The sequence below is a fragment of the Microcaecilia unicolor genome, chromosome 14, assembly GCF_901765095.1.
Source record: "Microcaecilia unicolor chromosome 14, aMicUni1.1, whole genome shotgun sequence".
In the NCBI taxonomy this organism is placed as follows: Eukaryota; Metazoa; Chordata; class Amphibia; order Gymnophiona; family Siphonopidae; genus Microcaecilia; species Microcaecilia unicolor.
In genome coordinates, this window is record NC_044044.1 from 32,354,140 (window position 1) to 32,368,038 (window position 13,899).

The 13,899-nt window shown below is 40.2% G+C and overlaps 1 protein-coding gene across 1 annotated transcript; it reads right to left on the bottom strand.

Annotated features, from left to right (window-relative positions):
* Positions 1 to 7,043: 7,043 nt before the first annotated feature.
* Positions 7,044 to 10,062, bottom strand: LOC115457387 (olfactory receptor 1009-like). Its single transcript, XM_030186805.1, has 3 exons — positions 10,022 to 10,062; positions 8,080 to 8,157; positions 7,044 to 7,998 (listed from the first exon to the last, which is right to left on the bottom strand). Exons 1-3 carry the CDS (start codon positions 10,060 to 10,062, stop codon positions 7,044 to 7,046), a joined length of 1,074 nt encoding a protein of 357 aa, XP_030042665.1.
* Between the last annotated feature and the right edge of the window lie 3,837 nt (positions 10,063 to 13,899).

Genomic DNA, 13,899 nt, shown 5'->3' on the forward strand with positions numbered 1-13,899 from the left:
GTCAGATCTACAATAGATTATTTCACAGATTTTTTACCGAATCTGTAAAAATGAAATTGTTTCTCTTCGTTGGGCTTGACTGCCTCATTCTCTATTTACACTTTTTGTCTCTTTTAAGGTTTTTTGGAAGACGTGGAAGCAGTAGATAAGAAATCTGTAGGAAAGTTGAGGAGGGGAAGAACAGGAGCTGAGGGGGCAGATTTGGAAGGACTAGATTGAACAGTGTGAAATAGAAATATCTATGTATCCTCCAAAATAGCCTAACTTTGAAAGGACAGTGAGTTGGAGGAATTAGAAGTCAGAAGTATACTCAACTTAGGGCTCTGTTTACAAGACGCACTAATGTTTTTTGTGCGTGTTAACCCATAGGAACATTGTGTGCATCTACATGGTTAGTGCACACTAAAAATGCTAGCACACCTTTGGAAAAAGGGCCCTTAATAAATTATTGTCTCTAAGGCTGATATGACGTGCCTCTAGTTTTTATGCCTGAGAACTTTACCTATCCTGGGGCGTTGCGTTCAAATTAACAAACCTGTCTGCTCAGTCTAGTAGATCAGGACCAAGTCGATCAAAATCAACACTCTGCTGTTGTAATTTTCAGAACTACTCCAATTATTGGGGTGAGCCCTGATGGTATTGTAGAGGAGAAGCCTGGGCTTTGTGTGGTAAGGTCTGGAGATCCTTACTTTAACAGAGAAGCTTCAGATGAGGAATTGGTTGGAAGATCCTGGACTTCAGAATGCTCTTACTGTTCTGTGCCAAAGAATAAGACAAAGTAGACTCCCAGCTCTTACCCAATAGTGTCTTCCACTGATAAATAACGCCAACTGTCCAGCGACCTTCTGAACCTTAGTTACAAAAACCTAGAAAAATGAAAGGATGGACTTAACAAACCTCCAAAAACAATGATCATTTCTTTCTCCGGAAAAATGACTGATTTTAGTATCCCATAAAACAAAAGTATGAGATTGGGAACATAAAAATTAAAATATATAATTCTTGGAGGGAAATGTCAGGCATAGAGGCAGCATCGAACCAAACTTTGACAATAATAACAATTTACTTATGTAATCAAGTTGTGTTCTCTTATGTGTGAAGCAAACGGTTCTTTGCTCTTTCATCTGTGTATCTTTAGGACTCAGGTTCAAGGGTATTTAACTGAGTTTTCGAAACCTTTTGGGACCGGTTTGAGAAGGCAATGAAAGTGCATTAAACAGTCACTAGCTCTGGCTGTGGAATCTGCTCTATTTCCTCCAGGGACCACGGGTCACATTGCACCTGGAGGAAAATCAGTAGGGAGCACAAAATAATCATGATTCCCTGCTGCTATTAGTAGAGTATTTCAGCTCAGTTCCATGTGTGTGATTCTCTTTTCTTCTTCTTCCTTTTTTTTTAATAATGAACCAACTAAAACAAATTTAGATCTGGACAATTATCTTGCAGAGTGTAAATTATTCAATAATTTTAATGCAGGGTCCCTTTAGTTCCCATTCGTTCCTTCTGTGAGAATATTTCTGTAGGTGAATGCAGTAGGTCACATTTCCTGGAAACCAGCTCTGTTTATTAAGTGCCAGTGCGCTAAAAATCAGTGAAAAATGTCTTTATTTGGGTTGCTGAAATCCAAGGGAATAATACAGGATGGGGAGACGCTAATCCACACTAACAAGGAACATTCCTCGGGGAATACTGCATAATTATTCTGCAGCGATGGGGAAACCTACAGAACGTGCTGCACAAACAGAATTCATCACTCGCTGTGCAAATTCAATGCAGAGATTGCATGGCAAGAGAAGGAGGAAGAGAACGGCTGCACTTTGAGCCTTTTCCTCTTCCATTGCCTACCTAGGCTCCAGTATTTCTTTGAATTATGGAGGCCTCTATATAGCTCCATGGTTCAAATAAACAGTCCAGTCTATGACGGCACAAGAGGAAGCCCCTTGACGGTCAGTCCTTGTCTTCCTCATCCTCTTTTTGTGTGACCTTTGTGGGGGAGGAGGAGGGGAGCAGAACAGCTAATGCTGGTACATAAGTACATAAGTACATAAGTAGTGCCATACTGGGAAAGACCAAAGGTCCATCTAGCCCAGCATCCTGTCACCGACAGTGGCCAATCCAGGTCAAGGGCACCTGGCACGCTCCCCAAACGTAAAAACATTCCAGACAAGTTATACCTAAAAATGAGGAATTTTTCCAGTCCATTTAATAGCGGTCTATGGACTTGTCCTTTAGGAATCTATCTAACCCCTTTTTAAACTCCGTCAAGCTAACCGCCCGTACCACGTTCTCCGGCAATGAATTCCAGAGTCTAATTACACGTTGGGTGAAGAAAAATTTTCTCCGATTCGTTTTAAATTTACCACACTGTAGCTTCAACTCATGCCCTCTAGTCCTAGTATTTTTGGATAGCGTGAACAGTCGCTTCACATCCACCCGATCCATTCCACTCATTATTTTATACACTTCTATCATATCTCCCCTCAGCCGTCTCTTCTCCAAGCTGAAAAGCCCTAGCCTTCTCAGCCTCTCTTCATAGGAAAGTCGTCCCATCCCCACTATCATTTTCGTCGCCCTTCGCTGTACCTTTTCCAATTCTACTATATCTTTTTTGAGATACGGAGACCAGTACTGAACACAATACTCCAGGTGCGGTCGCACCATGGAGCGATACAACGGCATTATAACATCCGCACACCTGGACTCCATACCCTTCTTAATAACACCCAACATTCTATTCGCTTTCCTAGCCGCAGCAGCACACTGAGCAGAAGGTTTCAGCGTATCATCGACGACGACACCCAGATCCCTTTCTTGATCCGTAACTCCTAACGCGGAACCTTTCAAGACGTAGCTATAATTCGGGTTCCTCTTACCCACATGCATCACTTTGCACTTGTCAACATTGAACTTCATCTGCCACTTGCACGCCCATTCTCCCAGTCTCGCAAGGTCCTCCTGTAATCGTTCACATTCCTCCTGCGACTTGACGACCCTGAATAATTTTGTGTCATCGGCGAATTTAATTACCTCACTAGTTATTCCCATCTCTAGGTCATTTATAAATACATTAAAAAGCAACGGACCCAGCACAGACCCCTGCGGGACCCCACTAACTACCCTCCTCCACTGAGAATACTGGCCACGCAATCCTACTCTCTGCTTCCTATCTTTCAACCAGTTTTTAATCCATAATAATACCCTACCTCCGATTCCATGACTCTGCAATTTCTTCAGGAGTCTTTCGTGCGGCACTTTGTCAAACGCCTTCTGAAAATCCAGATATACAATATCAACCGGCTCCCCATTGTCCACATGTTTGCTTACCCCCTCAAAAAAATGCATTAGATTGGTGAGGCAAGACTTCCCTTCACTAAATCCGTGCTGACTTTGTCTCATCAGTCCATGTTTTTGTATATGCTCTGCAATTTTATTCTTAATAATAGCCTCCACCATCTTGCCCGGCACCGACGTCAGACTCACCGGTCTATAATTTCCCGGATCTCCTCTGGAACCTTTCTTAAAGGTAGCTGACTGTGCCATAAGAATGATGGGGTGGGGGGATAAGAGCAAATTTGAGACTGTGCCATAAGGATGGGAGGGGACACGGAAAGCTGAGAATGTGCCATGGGGAAGGGAGGAGAGCATGGAAAGCTGAGAATGTGTCATGGGGATGGGAGGGGGCACGGAAAGCTGAGAATGTGCCATAGGGGTGGGAGGGGGCACGGAAAGCTGAGAATGTGCCATGGGGAAGGGAGGAGGGCATGGAAAGCTGAGTTTGCCATGAATTTGGTGAGAGTGATATGTGTGTGAGAGGGGGTGGTAAATCTTGAGGGTGTGCGATGGGGGACACTGGGCTGAAATGCAATGATAGCTAGGGAGGGGAGGGGAGGGGAGGGGGAAGAATGAGAAGTGAGGATGTTTTTGTGGGCGAAGGAAGAATGAGAGAAACATAGAACAATGAAGGCAGATAAAGACCATATAGACTTTCCAGTCTGCCCATCCATACCATCTACTACTATGAGCCTACTAGGGTCAGAGAAGTACCTGCATATAGGGATGAATTCTATATATATATATCTATATCTATATATGGTACCCAAAAAAGCGCTATTCTATAAGCCTCACTTAAATTAGATGTGGTTTATGGAATAGGATTTAGGATTGCATGTAAATTAAATAACCATGCCTAATTTTTCATGCGATGTCCCAGTTACATGCGTAACTCAAAAACCATGCCTACACTCCACCCCAAAATGCCCAGTTCAAAGCGGTTTACATATATTCAGGTACTTTACTTATTCTGTACCAAGGGCAATGGAGGGTTAAGTGACTTGCTCAGAGTCACAAGGAGCTGCAGTGGGAATCGAACTCAGTTCCCCAGGATCAAAGTCCACTGCACTAACCACTAGGCTACTCCTCCACTCATTCCACCAATAAGAGCCAACCTCATCAATGATGTCACAATGGCTTGATTGCCTGATACTTGGCTCACTTCTGATATTGTGATGTCATAAGGGAAAGGGAAATGGGACTTGATATACCTAATTCAAAAATATTTTTAAAAGTAGTTGCACAATCTTAGAAAATGGACCCTCACAAAATGAAGATGTTTGAGTGCTTGTTCCCGAGGTAATTTTCAAAATTATGGCCCATACATAAATTAGGCATCTTTTCACTAATTAGGCAACTTATTAATTAATTATTAATTATTTATAATTATTTATATATATATGTATATGTCAGACCTTATAGATCTACCAGGAACACAAGTCCTTTGCAACTAGGGTAGTAGAGGTTCAGGAATGTATGTGTTGATCTTTTTAAGTACAAATCAATATATGCATCTAGCTTCTCCTACATCAGCACGCAACTGTGGAATGCACGGCCAAAGGCCTTAAAAGCAATGCACGACTTAAAAGCATTCCGGAAGTTACTAAAGACTAACCTGTTCAAGAAGACATACCATAATGACCCATCATCAATGACCTAACATCTGAACTCTATCAGAACCAGATAAAATTGAACTCTCTTCTTCTGATGGCTTCAATCAATCTGTCACCAATGAACATTTATGATTTATTCCCCTATCTCTTATACCGAAATGAACTGTTTACCTAATTTATATTATATTGTACTTTAACATTTAATGTAACACTACTTTGTATTTCTCATGCCGGAAATGGCGATCGCCATTACGACATAATGTAAGCCACATTGAGCCTGCAAAAAGGTGGGGAAATGTGGGATACAAATGCAACAGATAAATAAATAAATAATTTCAGTTTTGATGCAAGATTTATGGAATAATTAAACATTGTTACTGATGATTGACTAAGGAAGGTGGGGATGTTTGTTTCAACTGACATTTGCCATATAGGCGCTGACCAATCAGATGGCCCCTCACACAGATATATTTGCTGTCTCAAGAATGTAACCCAGATCCTCTACTAGTGATCTACCATGGTGGTGATACAGATATTCTGTATTTAAGTTTGTGGCGGATGGACAGTAAGAGTATGGGGCCTTATATCCATGTATATGTAGAATAAAATTTAAATCTAGGCAATACCAATTTTTTGACCCGAAGCAGTTGGCGGAATTTCTGTTAAGCAGAGAGGAGGTAAATGTAGAAGTCTAGACTCACATGTAACACTGTAGGGCAACTTGAGGCAGCCGCTCGAGATGTAATTTGCTCTTTTGATTTAATTTGTTTGGTGATTATGCTTATAGTTAAGTATTTTCAATTTTTCTAAATATTCTTGGACCATTACCTTAAATGCGTGATCGATAGCAGAATACACTTGTGGAACTGTTAGAATTTTGTAATTGGATTACTAATTTGTGTATTATCATTCATAAGGATTTATTATGATTGTTAAAAAGTATAAATAAAGAATTTAAAAAAAAGAGTATGGGGCCTTTACTAAGCCTCAAAGACACCTATGTGCACCACACATTCACCAGTTCGGAGCTACCGCCCAGCTACCATGTGGCCCGTGTGGTAATTTCAGTTTTTGTGCAGGTCCGTTATGCACGCCAGAAAAATATCATTTATTTTCTTGCGTGCGGCGAAATTGGGTAGTAAGTTTGACTTGACACGCATAGGCGATTACCGCAGGGTTAACGTGAGAGACCTTGCTGCTAAGCCAATGGCTGGCGGTAAGGTCTCAGACCCAAAATGGATGTGCGGCAATTTTTAATCTGCCACAAGTCCATTTTTGGCTAAAATTTTACACAAGACATTTTTTTTTGCAGGCACACTGAAAAATGGATCTGTGCCTGCCCAAAAACCACGCCTACACTACCGAAGGCCAGGACCATGTTTACTAAGATGCGTTATAGGTACCTACATGGTTAGCGCACACACTAATTGTAGGTGCATTAAAAATGCTAACGCACCTTAGTAAACAGGGCTTCAAATCTATTAGCAGAAATTTGGTATGCAATGTGTCAACCTCATAACATGCTACTGGTCTGGTTGAGCTTTGATTTGAATATACAACCTGCTGAAGGTTGTTGAAGAAATTCCCCCATCCCTTACTGAAGTTGGTGCTCCTGCCGTTCCTGATTCTAAGGATTGACGCCTACTACTACTACTACTTAACATTTCTAGAGCCTACTAAGGTAGATCTATAATGCAACTCTTCATACGTGCAGTCCCTGCCGATCCCATGACTTCTGCTAGAAGATGATCCAAACCAATACATTGCAGAGCACGAAGAAGTGAACAGATTATTGCTTGTCTTACCATAACATTTTAATAGTGAAACTCAAAAAACCGTGGAGAACAGGGATTTTCTACAGTCGGCTAAGAATTGTATTCATTGGAAAGACGGAGCTAGTATGATTGTTTTGAAATCTCTGAAATGTTCTCTGAAGTTCAAATCATTTGACGGTATAACAGTAAATATCTTCTAAGCACATGTTTTTTTCTTTTCTGAAAGGGCTTTCTCTTGTTACTTATTCTTGTAAAATCTATTTTACATTGATTTTAAATCTTTCGCTGCTAAGTATCACATTCCTACATGTATTGATCCAATTTCTTAACCGCCTAGTCTACCCTCCATTCCCTTCTTCAGGGCAGCTTTAATGTCTTTGTTCCTTAGGCTGTAAATGATTGGGTTCAACATGGGTATCAGTGTATTATAAAACGTATCAAAGAGTTTGTCAAATGATCTTACACTCTTTGACATGGGTCTCATATACACAAAAAATACTGCCCCAGAGTAGATACTGACTACCGTGAGATGGGATGAGCAGGTAGAGAAGACCTTATACCTCCCCTTCATGGACTGGGTTTTTAATATGGAAGAAATGATCTGGCTGTAGGATGTAAGGATGAGGCCAAGGCACAACAAGGCCAAACCCAAGTCTAGGGTGTTCGTCAACAGTATAATGACAGAGGTATCACTGCATGAGAGTTTCAGAATTGTCTGGAAATCACAGAATAAATGGTTGATTACATTGTGCCCACAGAAAGAGATATAAGCAATGGACAAACAGTGTGGCAGGACATCCAAAAATCCAATAACCCAAGAAATGACAGACAGTAGGGCACAGAGCCTCTTGTTCATGATGACTGAGTAGCGCAAGGGATTGCAGATGGCCACATAACGGTCAAAGGCCATGGCAGTGAGTAAATAGAATTCTACCCCAGTGAAAGACATAAGCAAATAGAGTTGGGTCATGCACCCCAGGAAAGAAATGCCTTTGTTATTGATTAAGAAAATTGACAGCATTTTTGGGAGAGTGCAGGAAGTTAAACAGACATCCAAGATGCCTAGATTGCAGAGGAAGAAGTACATGGGTGTGTGGAGGCGTGAATCAATGCACATTAGTGTCAAAATAGTGAGATTCCCCATTAAGGTGACCAGGTAGATACACAGAAACACCATGAAGAGCAGAATTTGAAGGTTTGGATAATCCGAGAACCCCAGGATGATAAACTCTGTGACCTGGGTTTGGTTGTCCCTCTGCATGTCCAATGTCCATGGTTTACTGAAGGAGGAAGAAAAGAAACAAAACAAGTAAATCATGAAACTATTAACATAAAACCAGAACAAAGAAGGGTAACTTTACAAGGTCAATGAGATGACAATCAATGCTTCAACAAGACACCTGGTATTCAGTTTATCTTTAATTCCACAGTTAACACAACTGTAATAACAAAATTACAATATTAGTTACTCAATATTAGTAATAATTATTACAATTTTTGCTACTGAATCTTCTTGCTTTCTACATTGAAAAGTGTTATGTGGCAAGAGGACTTTGGATTTGACGTCGATATTCCCGCTAAGCAGCTGCAAGATGTGAGGGAGTCTCTCCTCTGCTGTCCCCAGTGTGGAGCAGTGGTAGGGTATCTCGCTTTTAACTGTGAGGCCCAGGATAAATCACAGACTTTATTTTACAATGCTTCACCTTTTTCCAGTCACCACAGATATCCTTCTCTGATTTTACAGTTCTCCATTCTACTGTCCATTAAGAATATAATAGCCAAGAAGGAATTCTCTATATTGCTGAGCATTTCCATTGAAAGGATGTCAGATCTGGCAATAGATTATTTCATAGCCCATGTACCTGAGTCTGTAAAAATTAAGTTGTTTTTCTTCATTGGGCTTTACTTCCCCTTTCTCTGTTTGACCAACCTGTCTCTTTTTAGATGTGAATTTTTGGAAAACGCTAGGAGTATTTAATATTTAAGAAATCTGGAGGGAAGTTAAAAAAGGAGGAAGACAGGGTAAGGACCTGGAAAGAGATGACTGAAAAGTGTGAAACAAAAATTCTATCTACCTTCCAAAGGGGTCTAACTTGGAAATGATGGGAAGGACCCCCACTGAGGTGCTAAGATTCTTGGTTCCTTTTTTTAGGATGGGGGAGAATTTGAAGTCAGAAGGATGGCTTTTCTTATCCACATTAGCTCTTCAAGAAACATATCTACAAAACAGTCCACTCTGCAGACTTCACTTACCTAGGAACCAAATGGTGGAACTCCTTACCACCTAAAATAAGAAATATATAGGAATATACTAGATTCTGCAAAATCCTCAAATCGTTCCTACTCAAATAAACCCTCACAAAGAATGACCATATCTCAAACAATTAATTATTACCTGAATTGATTATTACTCTATTTATCATTAACTTTCTTTGCTTCATGTACAATTTCTCATTCATAATATATTTTCTAAATGTTAACATCCGTGGAGGGGCATATTCGAATGAGGCGCCCAAGTTTTCATGAGGGTGTCCTCGCAGGATAGCCCTGTAAAGGGGCGGGGCAACCCGTATTATTGAAACAAGATGGGCGTCCATCTTTTGTGTCGATAATATGGTCAGGAACATCCAAATCATGACATTTAGGTCGATCTTAGAGATGGACCAAGTAAAGTCACCCAAGTGTTCATCAGGGACTCCCTTCTTTTTTCCATTATCGGCTGAGGACGCCCATCTCCTAAGCACGCCCCAGTCCCGCCTTCGCTACACTGCCGATACGTGTCGAAAGATGGGCGCCCTTCTCTTTTGAAAATTCACCTGATGGTCATCCCAATATGTTTATGATACTGTATTGTAAAATTGAATTATAACAACAAATTACTTTCTTATACATTATTCTTTGTTATGTATCCTATACTGTTTATAGTAAGCCACATTGAACTCAAACTTGTTTGGGTTAATGTGGGATATAAATGTTACAAATAAATAATCAATCAATAAACAAATATCTGGGGGGGGGGCGTGTCAAGATGGCGGTCTGAACACGCTTGCTGCTCTATCGAGTTGTTTTGCTGGAGTGGAGGAGTGGCCTAGTGGTTAGGGTGGTGGACTTTGGTCCTGAGGAACTGAGTTCGATTCCCACTTCAGGCACAGGCAGCTCCTTGTGACTCTGGGCAAGTCACTTAACCCTCCATTGCCCCATGTAAGCTGCACTGAGCCTGCCATGAGTGGGAAAGCGCGGGGTACAAATGTAACTAAAATAAAAAAAATTATACTAAGTTTCTTTCTTTAACATGCCTCTTACCAAGGGGACAATGAAGGTACAAACGCCGATGTCCAGAACATCGTCCTCAATCCAGCAAACGATAGATACGCAATTGGAATCCCACTTACCGGGCAGGTAGAACCCGTGTTGAGAACCGAAGGAGGAGCGAGGGACTGGAAACATCACTATCTCCCCCGGAAAGTAATCCTGCTCCATGTCCAGCATCATTTGGGCGGAGAGCGGAGGCCCAGGCAGATTCGGAAGTTGAAATCGGCCGAACCTCGGACTGATGATTCGAACTTGGAGTTATTTTCTCCCACAGAGGTTACTCTGGAGGCAATTTGGAAGGTTTTACAAGATTTAAGCAAGGTTGTTTCTAAAACTGCCCATGATGCATCTCAAATTGTGAGTAAAGTTGACAACTTGGTTAATTCAGTAGAAAAATTTAAGCAAGAGGCTTTAAGCTATAAACAGCAAACGCAGCAAGAATTGAAAGACCTAAAAGCTACTACTGAGGCTCTGATAACAGATAAAGCTTTGATACTACTACTACTATTAAACATTTCTATTGCGCTACTAGACTTACGCAGCGCTGTACAAATTAACATGAAAAGACAGTCCCTGCTCAACAGAGCTTACAATCTAAATTGGACAGACGAACAGACAGCTAGGGGTGGGGAAATTGCAGTGGTAGGGGTGATAAGTGAGGGTGTTGAGTAAGAGAGTCATGGTTAGGAGTCGAAAGCAGTAGCGAAGAGGTGGGCTTTAAGCCTAGACTTGAAGGCAGCCAGAGACTGAGCCTGACGTACTGGCTCAGGGAGTCTATTTCAGGCAAAGGGAGCAGCGAGATAGAAGGAACGGAGCCGGGAGTTAGCAGTGGGGGAGAAGGGGGACGGCAGGAGACATTTACCCAGCGAACGGAGTTCACGGGGAGGAGTGTAGGGAGAGATGAGAGCGGAAAGGTACTGAGGAGCTGCGGAGTGGATGCACTTATAGGTTTGAACTTGAGAATACTGAATTTCCCTTTTGTGTATGGGGTGAATCCATCAGATCTCTTTAAAAAATACCTACAGGAAGTACTTTTTTATCCAGCAGCTGCTATTCCTCCATATAATAAGATTTACTATTTATCGTTACCTAAACAATCAGAAGCTGGTGTTCAAGCTGAAGAATTACTACCTTCAAGGAAATTATCAGTATTACAACAAAACTCTCAAGGAATTCAGGATATTTCACCCTTTTTTAGAAGAATCAATCTCAGAAGTGGCTCAATGCCGAACTCTAATAGTATCATTAGTCTTTGAGCAAGATTTGAACTCTCTTTGTCCACAATATAGTTTTAAGGAATTTTTAAAGTACATTTTTATTATAATCTGGATTTTTCCAGATGTTACTAAGTTACTAAGACAACTCAAGATAGAAGGAAAAAAAATTCTGACATTAAGAGAAGAGACTAGGGCATTGGGGGCAACTTTTCTAATAGCTTATCCTTGCAAATGCTTAGTAAAATTTATGGGTAATAAATATGTCCTTCTTTGAACCAGGACATTTAAAAAATTTTCTTGAAATGAAAAAACTATCCAATATGCCAAAGAGTAATTAAAGACAACTGACTAACTAATTACGTATAATGGGATATTTCAGACCAGGCCATTTACTAATTTTACTTTGCATTTTCCTTTATGATCTCCTCATCTTTTACACGTCTCCCTTCACCCTTTGATTGTGGTCTAAGAAAATGGAAAATTAGTTTTAAAAAGTACTTTAATTTGTATTTGTTAGAGACATATGTTCAAATTTTCATTGTATTTCTAAGCATGTTCATCGTGTAAAAGTGTAAAAGTAATTAAATAAATAAATAAATATCTGACAATCTAAGCAAACAAAAAAAAAAACATGCAAAACTATTACAAGGACACAGTTAATGAAGTTTCAAAGTGAAACAATACGTTTACCAATAACATTTTTAAACATGTTCTCAATAAAAACTTAATCAACTCATACAGTGTCCCACTGATTGCTTCTTATGCTTAGGTTGACGTGATATGCCTCTAGTTTTCAATGCCAAGAATTCTGCTGGTTTTCTTTGTATTTTTTTTTCTTGTTTTTGATGCATTGACACAGTCCTTCTTTACTATCCTTGGGCTGTGTGTTCAGTCTAAAAAAACCTACCTGCCCCATCTAGAAGCTTGGGACCATCAGAAGACTTTACAACAGGAAAACCCAAGACCTGTGTTCAAGATGGTAAGACAGCGGACTGTAAATACTTTTAAAGTTACAGTAGCTAATTCAGTGGTAAATGTTGATCAAAATTATAACCCAATGGTTGCAAATGTCAACAGTCCTCTAATTTTGGGGTGAGCCCTGATGGTATTGTAGAGGAGAAGCCTGGACATCATTTCTTCAGTAGAGAAGCTTCAGATGAGGCATAAGTTACAAGGTCCTCCTAGTGTTCAGAACGTTCCCGTGTCTAAGAATAACACATAGAAGATTCCCAATTCACACCACTCAAGCAAAACCCTCACTTTTCCCAACAGTGTCTTCCAGAGATAAATAATTCCAACTATCCAGTGACCTCTGAACTTCAGTTATAAAACGTCTTATTTTAAGATTTTATTTTTCAAAAACCTATAAAAATGAGAGGATGGAATTAATGAACTTCCAAAAACATTGATCATTTCTTTCACTGGAAAAAATTACTGATTTTATAATTCCACAAAAGAAAAGCAGGAGACTGATTTTGAGATTTCCCAGCCAAGAAATACTTATTTTTATTTTCATTTTTTATAGAAATAAAAGAAAATAAGACACAGAAAGGAAACGAAGATGATGCCTTTTTTATTGGACTAACTTAATACATTTTTTGATTCATTTTCAAAGGTAACCCTTCTTCATCAGATCGGAATTTTTACAGAAACAGCACTGAATGAAACTTTGACATTAACAACAGTTTATGTAATCATGATGTATTCTCTTACCTGTTAAGCGACAAGTCCATTGAAAGAGCTCTTTCACCTGTGTAGCTGTAGGGCTCAGAAGTAAACAGATTTTTTTTCCAAACGTTTTGGAATCAGTATCTGAAGGCAATGAAAGAGCTCAGAATAGTCACTAGCCCTGGTTATAGAGTCTGCTCTGTTTCCTCCAGGGGCCACGTGTCACATTTCGATTATAAAAATCAGAGGAAAAGTGCAGTGGGCAGGAAATAATCACGAATTCTCTTTCTCTCTCTTTTAAAAGAAACCAACTGGAACAAGTTTAGAACTGGAGCAATATCTTGTGGAAATAAGTAATTTAAAAGCAGGATCCCCTCCCCGTTAGCTCCTTCTGTATTTCTCTAGATGAATGCAGTAATTACATTCTCTGAATATCAGCTCTGCACTTTTTTACACTGAATTTTTTCCACTTAAGAAACAGAGTCTTTCTTTATTTGAGGTCCAGAGATCCAAGGGAATAAAAGAGGACGGATAGGAGTGGGGGGAGCTGAAGTATACTAACAAGGAAAAGGAAAGAGACTTTGGAGGACTGGTTAGCGTATCTGGGTTTAAAAAAAGGTTTGGACAAATTCCTGGAGGAAAAGTCTGCTATTGAGACAGACATGGGAAGCAACTGCTTTCCCCAGGATTTGTAGCATGGAATGTTGCCACGATTTGGGTTTCTGCAGGGTACTTGTGACCTGTATTGGCCATTGTTGGAAAACAGGATACTGGGCTAGATGGACCACTGGTCTGACCCAGCATAGCTACTCTTATGATCAGCAGCAGTAACAGACTGTGATATGGCATTGAGAACAGCAGAGTAGAGTGTTGCAACTCAGCCAAAACGCCTCCCCTGGGAACTCACTATGTAGAAGGACTTTGGCCGGTGCATAGATTTATATGAGGGCATTCACCTGTTCAACTTTATACTAGTCATTTTCC

Excerpts from the sequence above, each read along its gene's own strand:
- LOC115457387 (XM_030186805.1), bottom strand. The coding sequence starts at position 10,062 with ATGTTCTGGACATCGGCGTTTGTACCTTCATTGTCCCCTTG. Across the intron at positions 8,158-10,021 it reads GTACCTTCATTGTCCCCTTG|TTGTGTTAACTGTGGAATTA; the intron begins GTAAGAGGCATG and ends TTGTTATTACAG. Across the intron at positions 7,999-8,079 it reads ATTGTCATCTCATTGACCTT|TAAACCATGGACATTGGACA; the intron begins GTAAAGTTACCC and ends TTCCTCCTTCAG.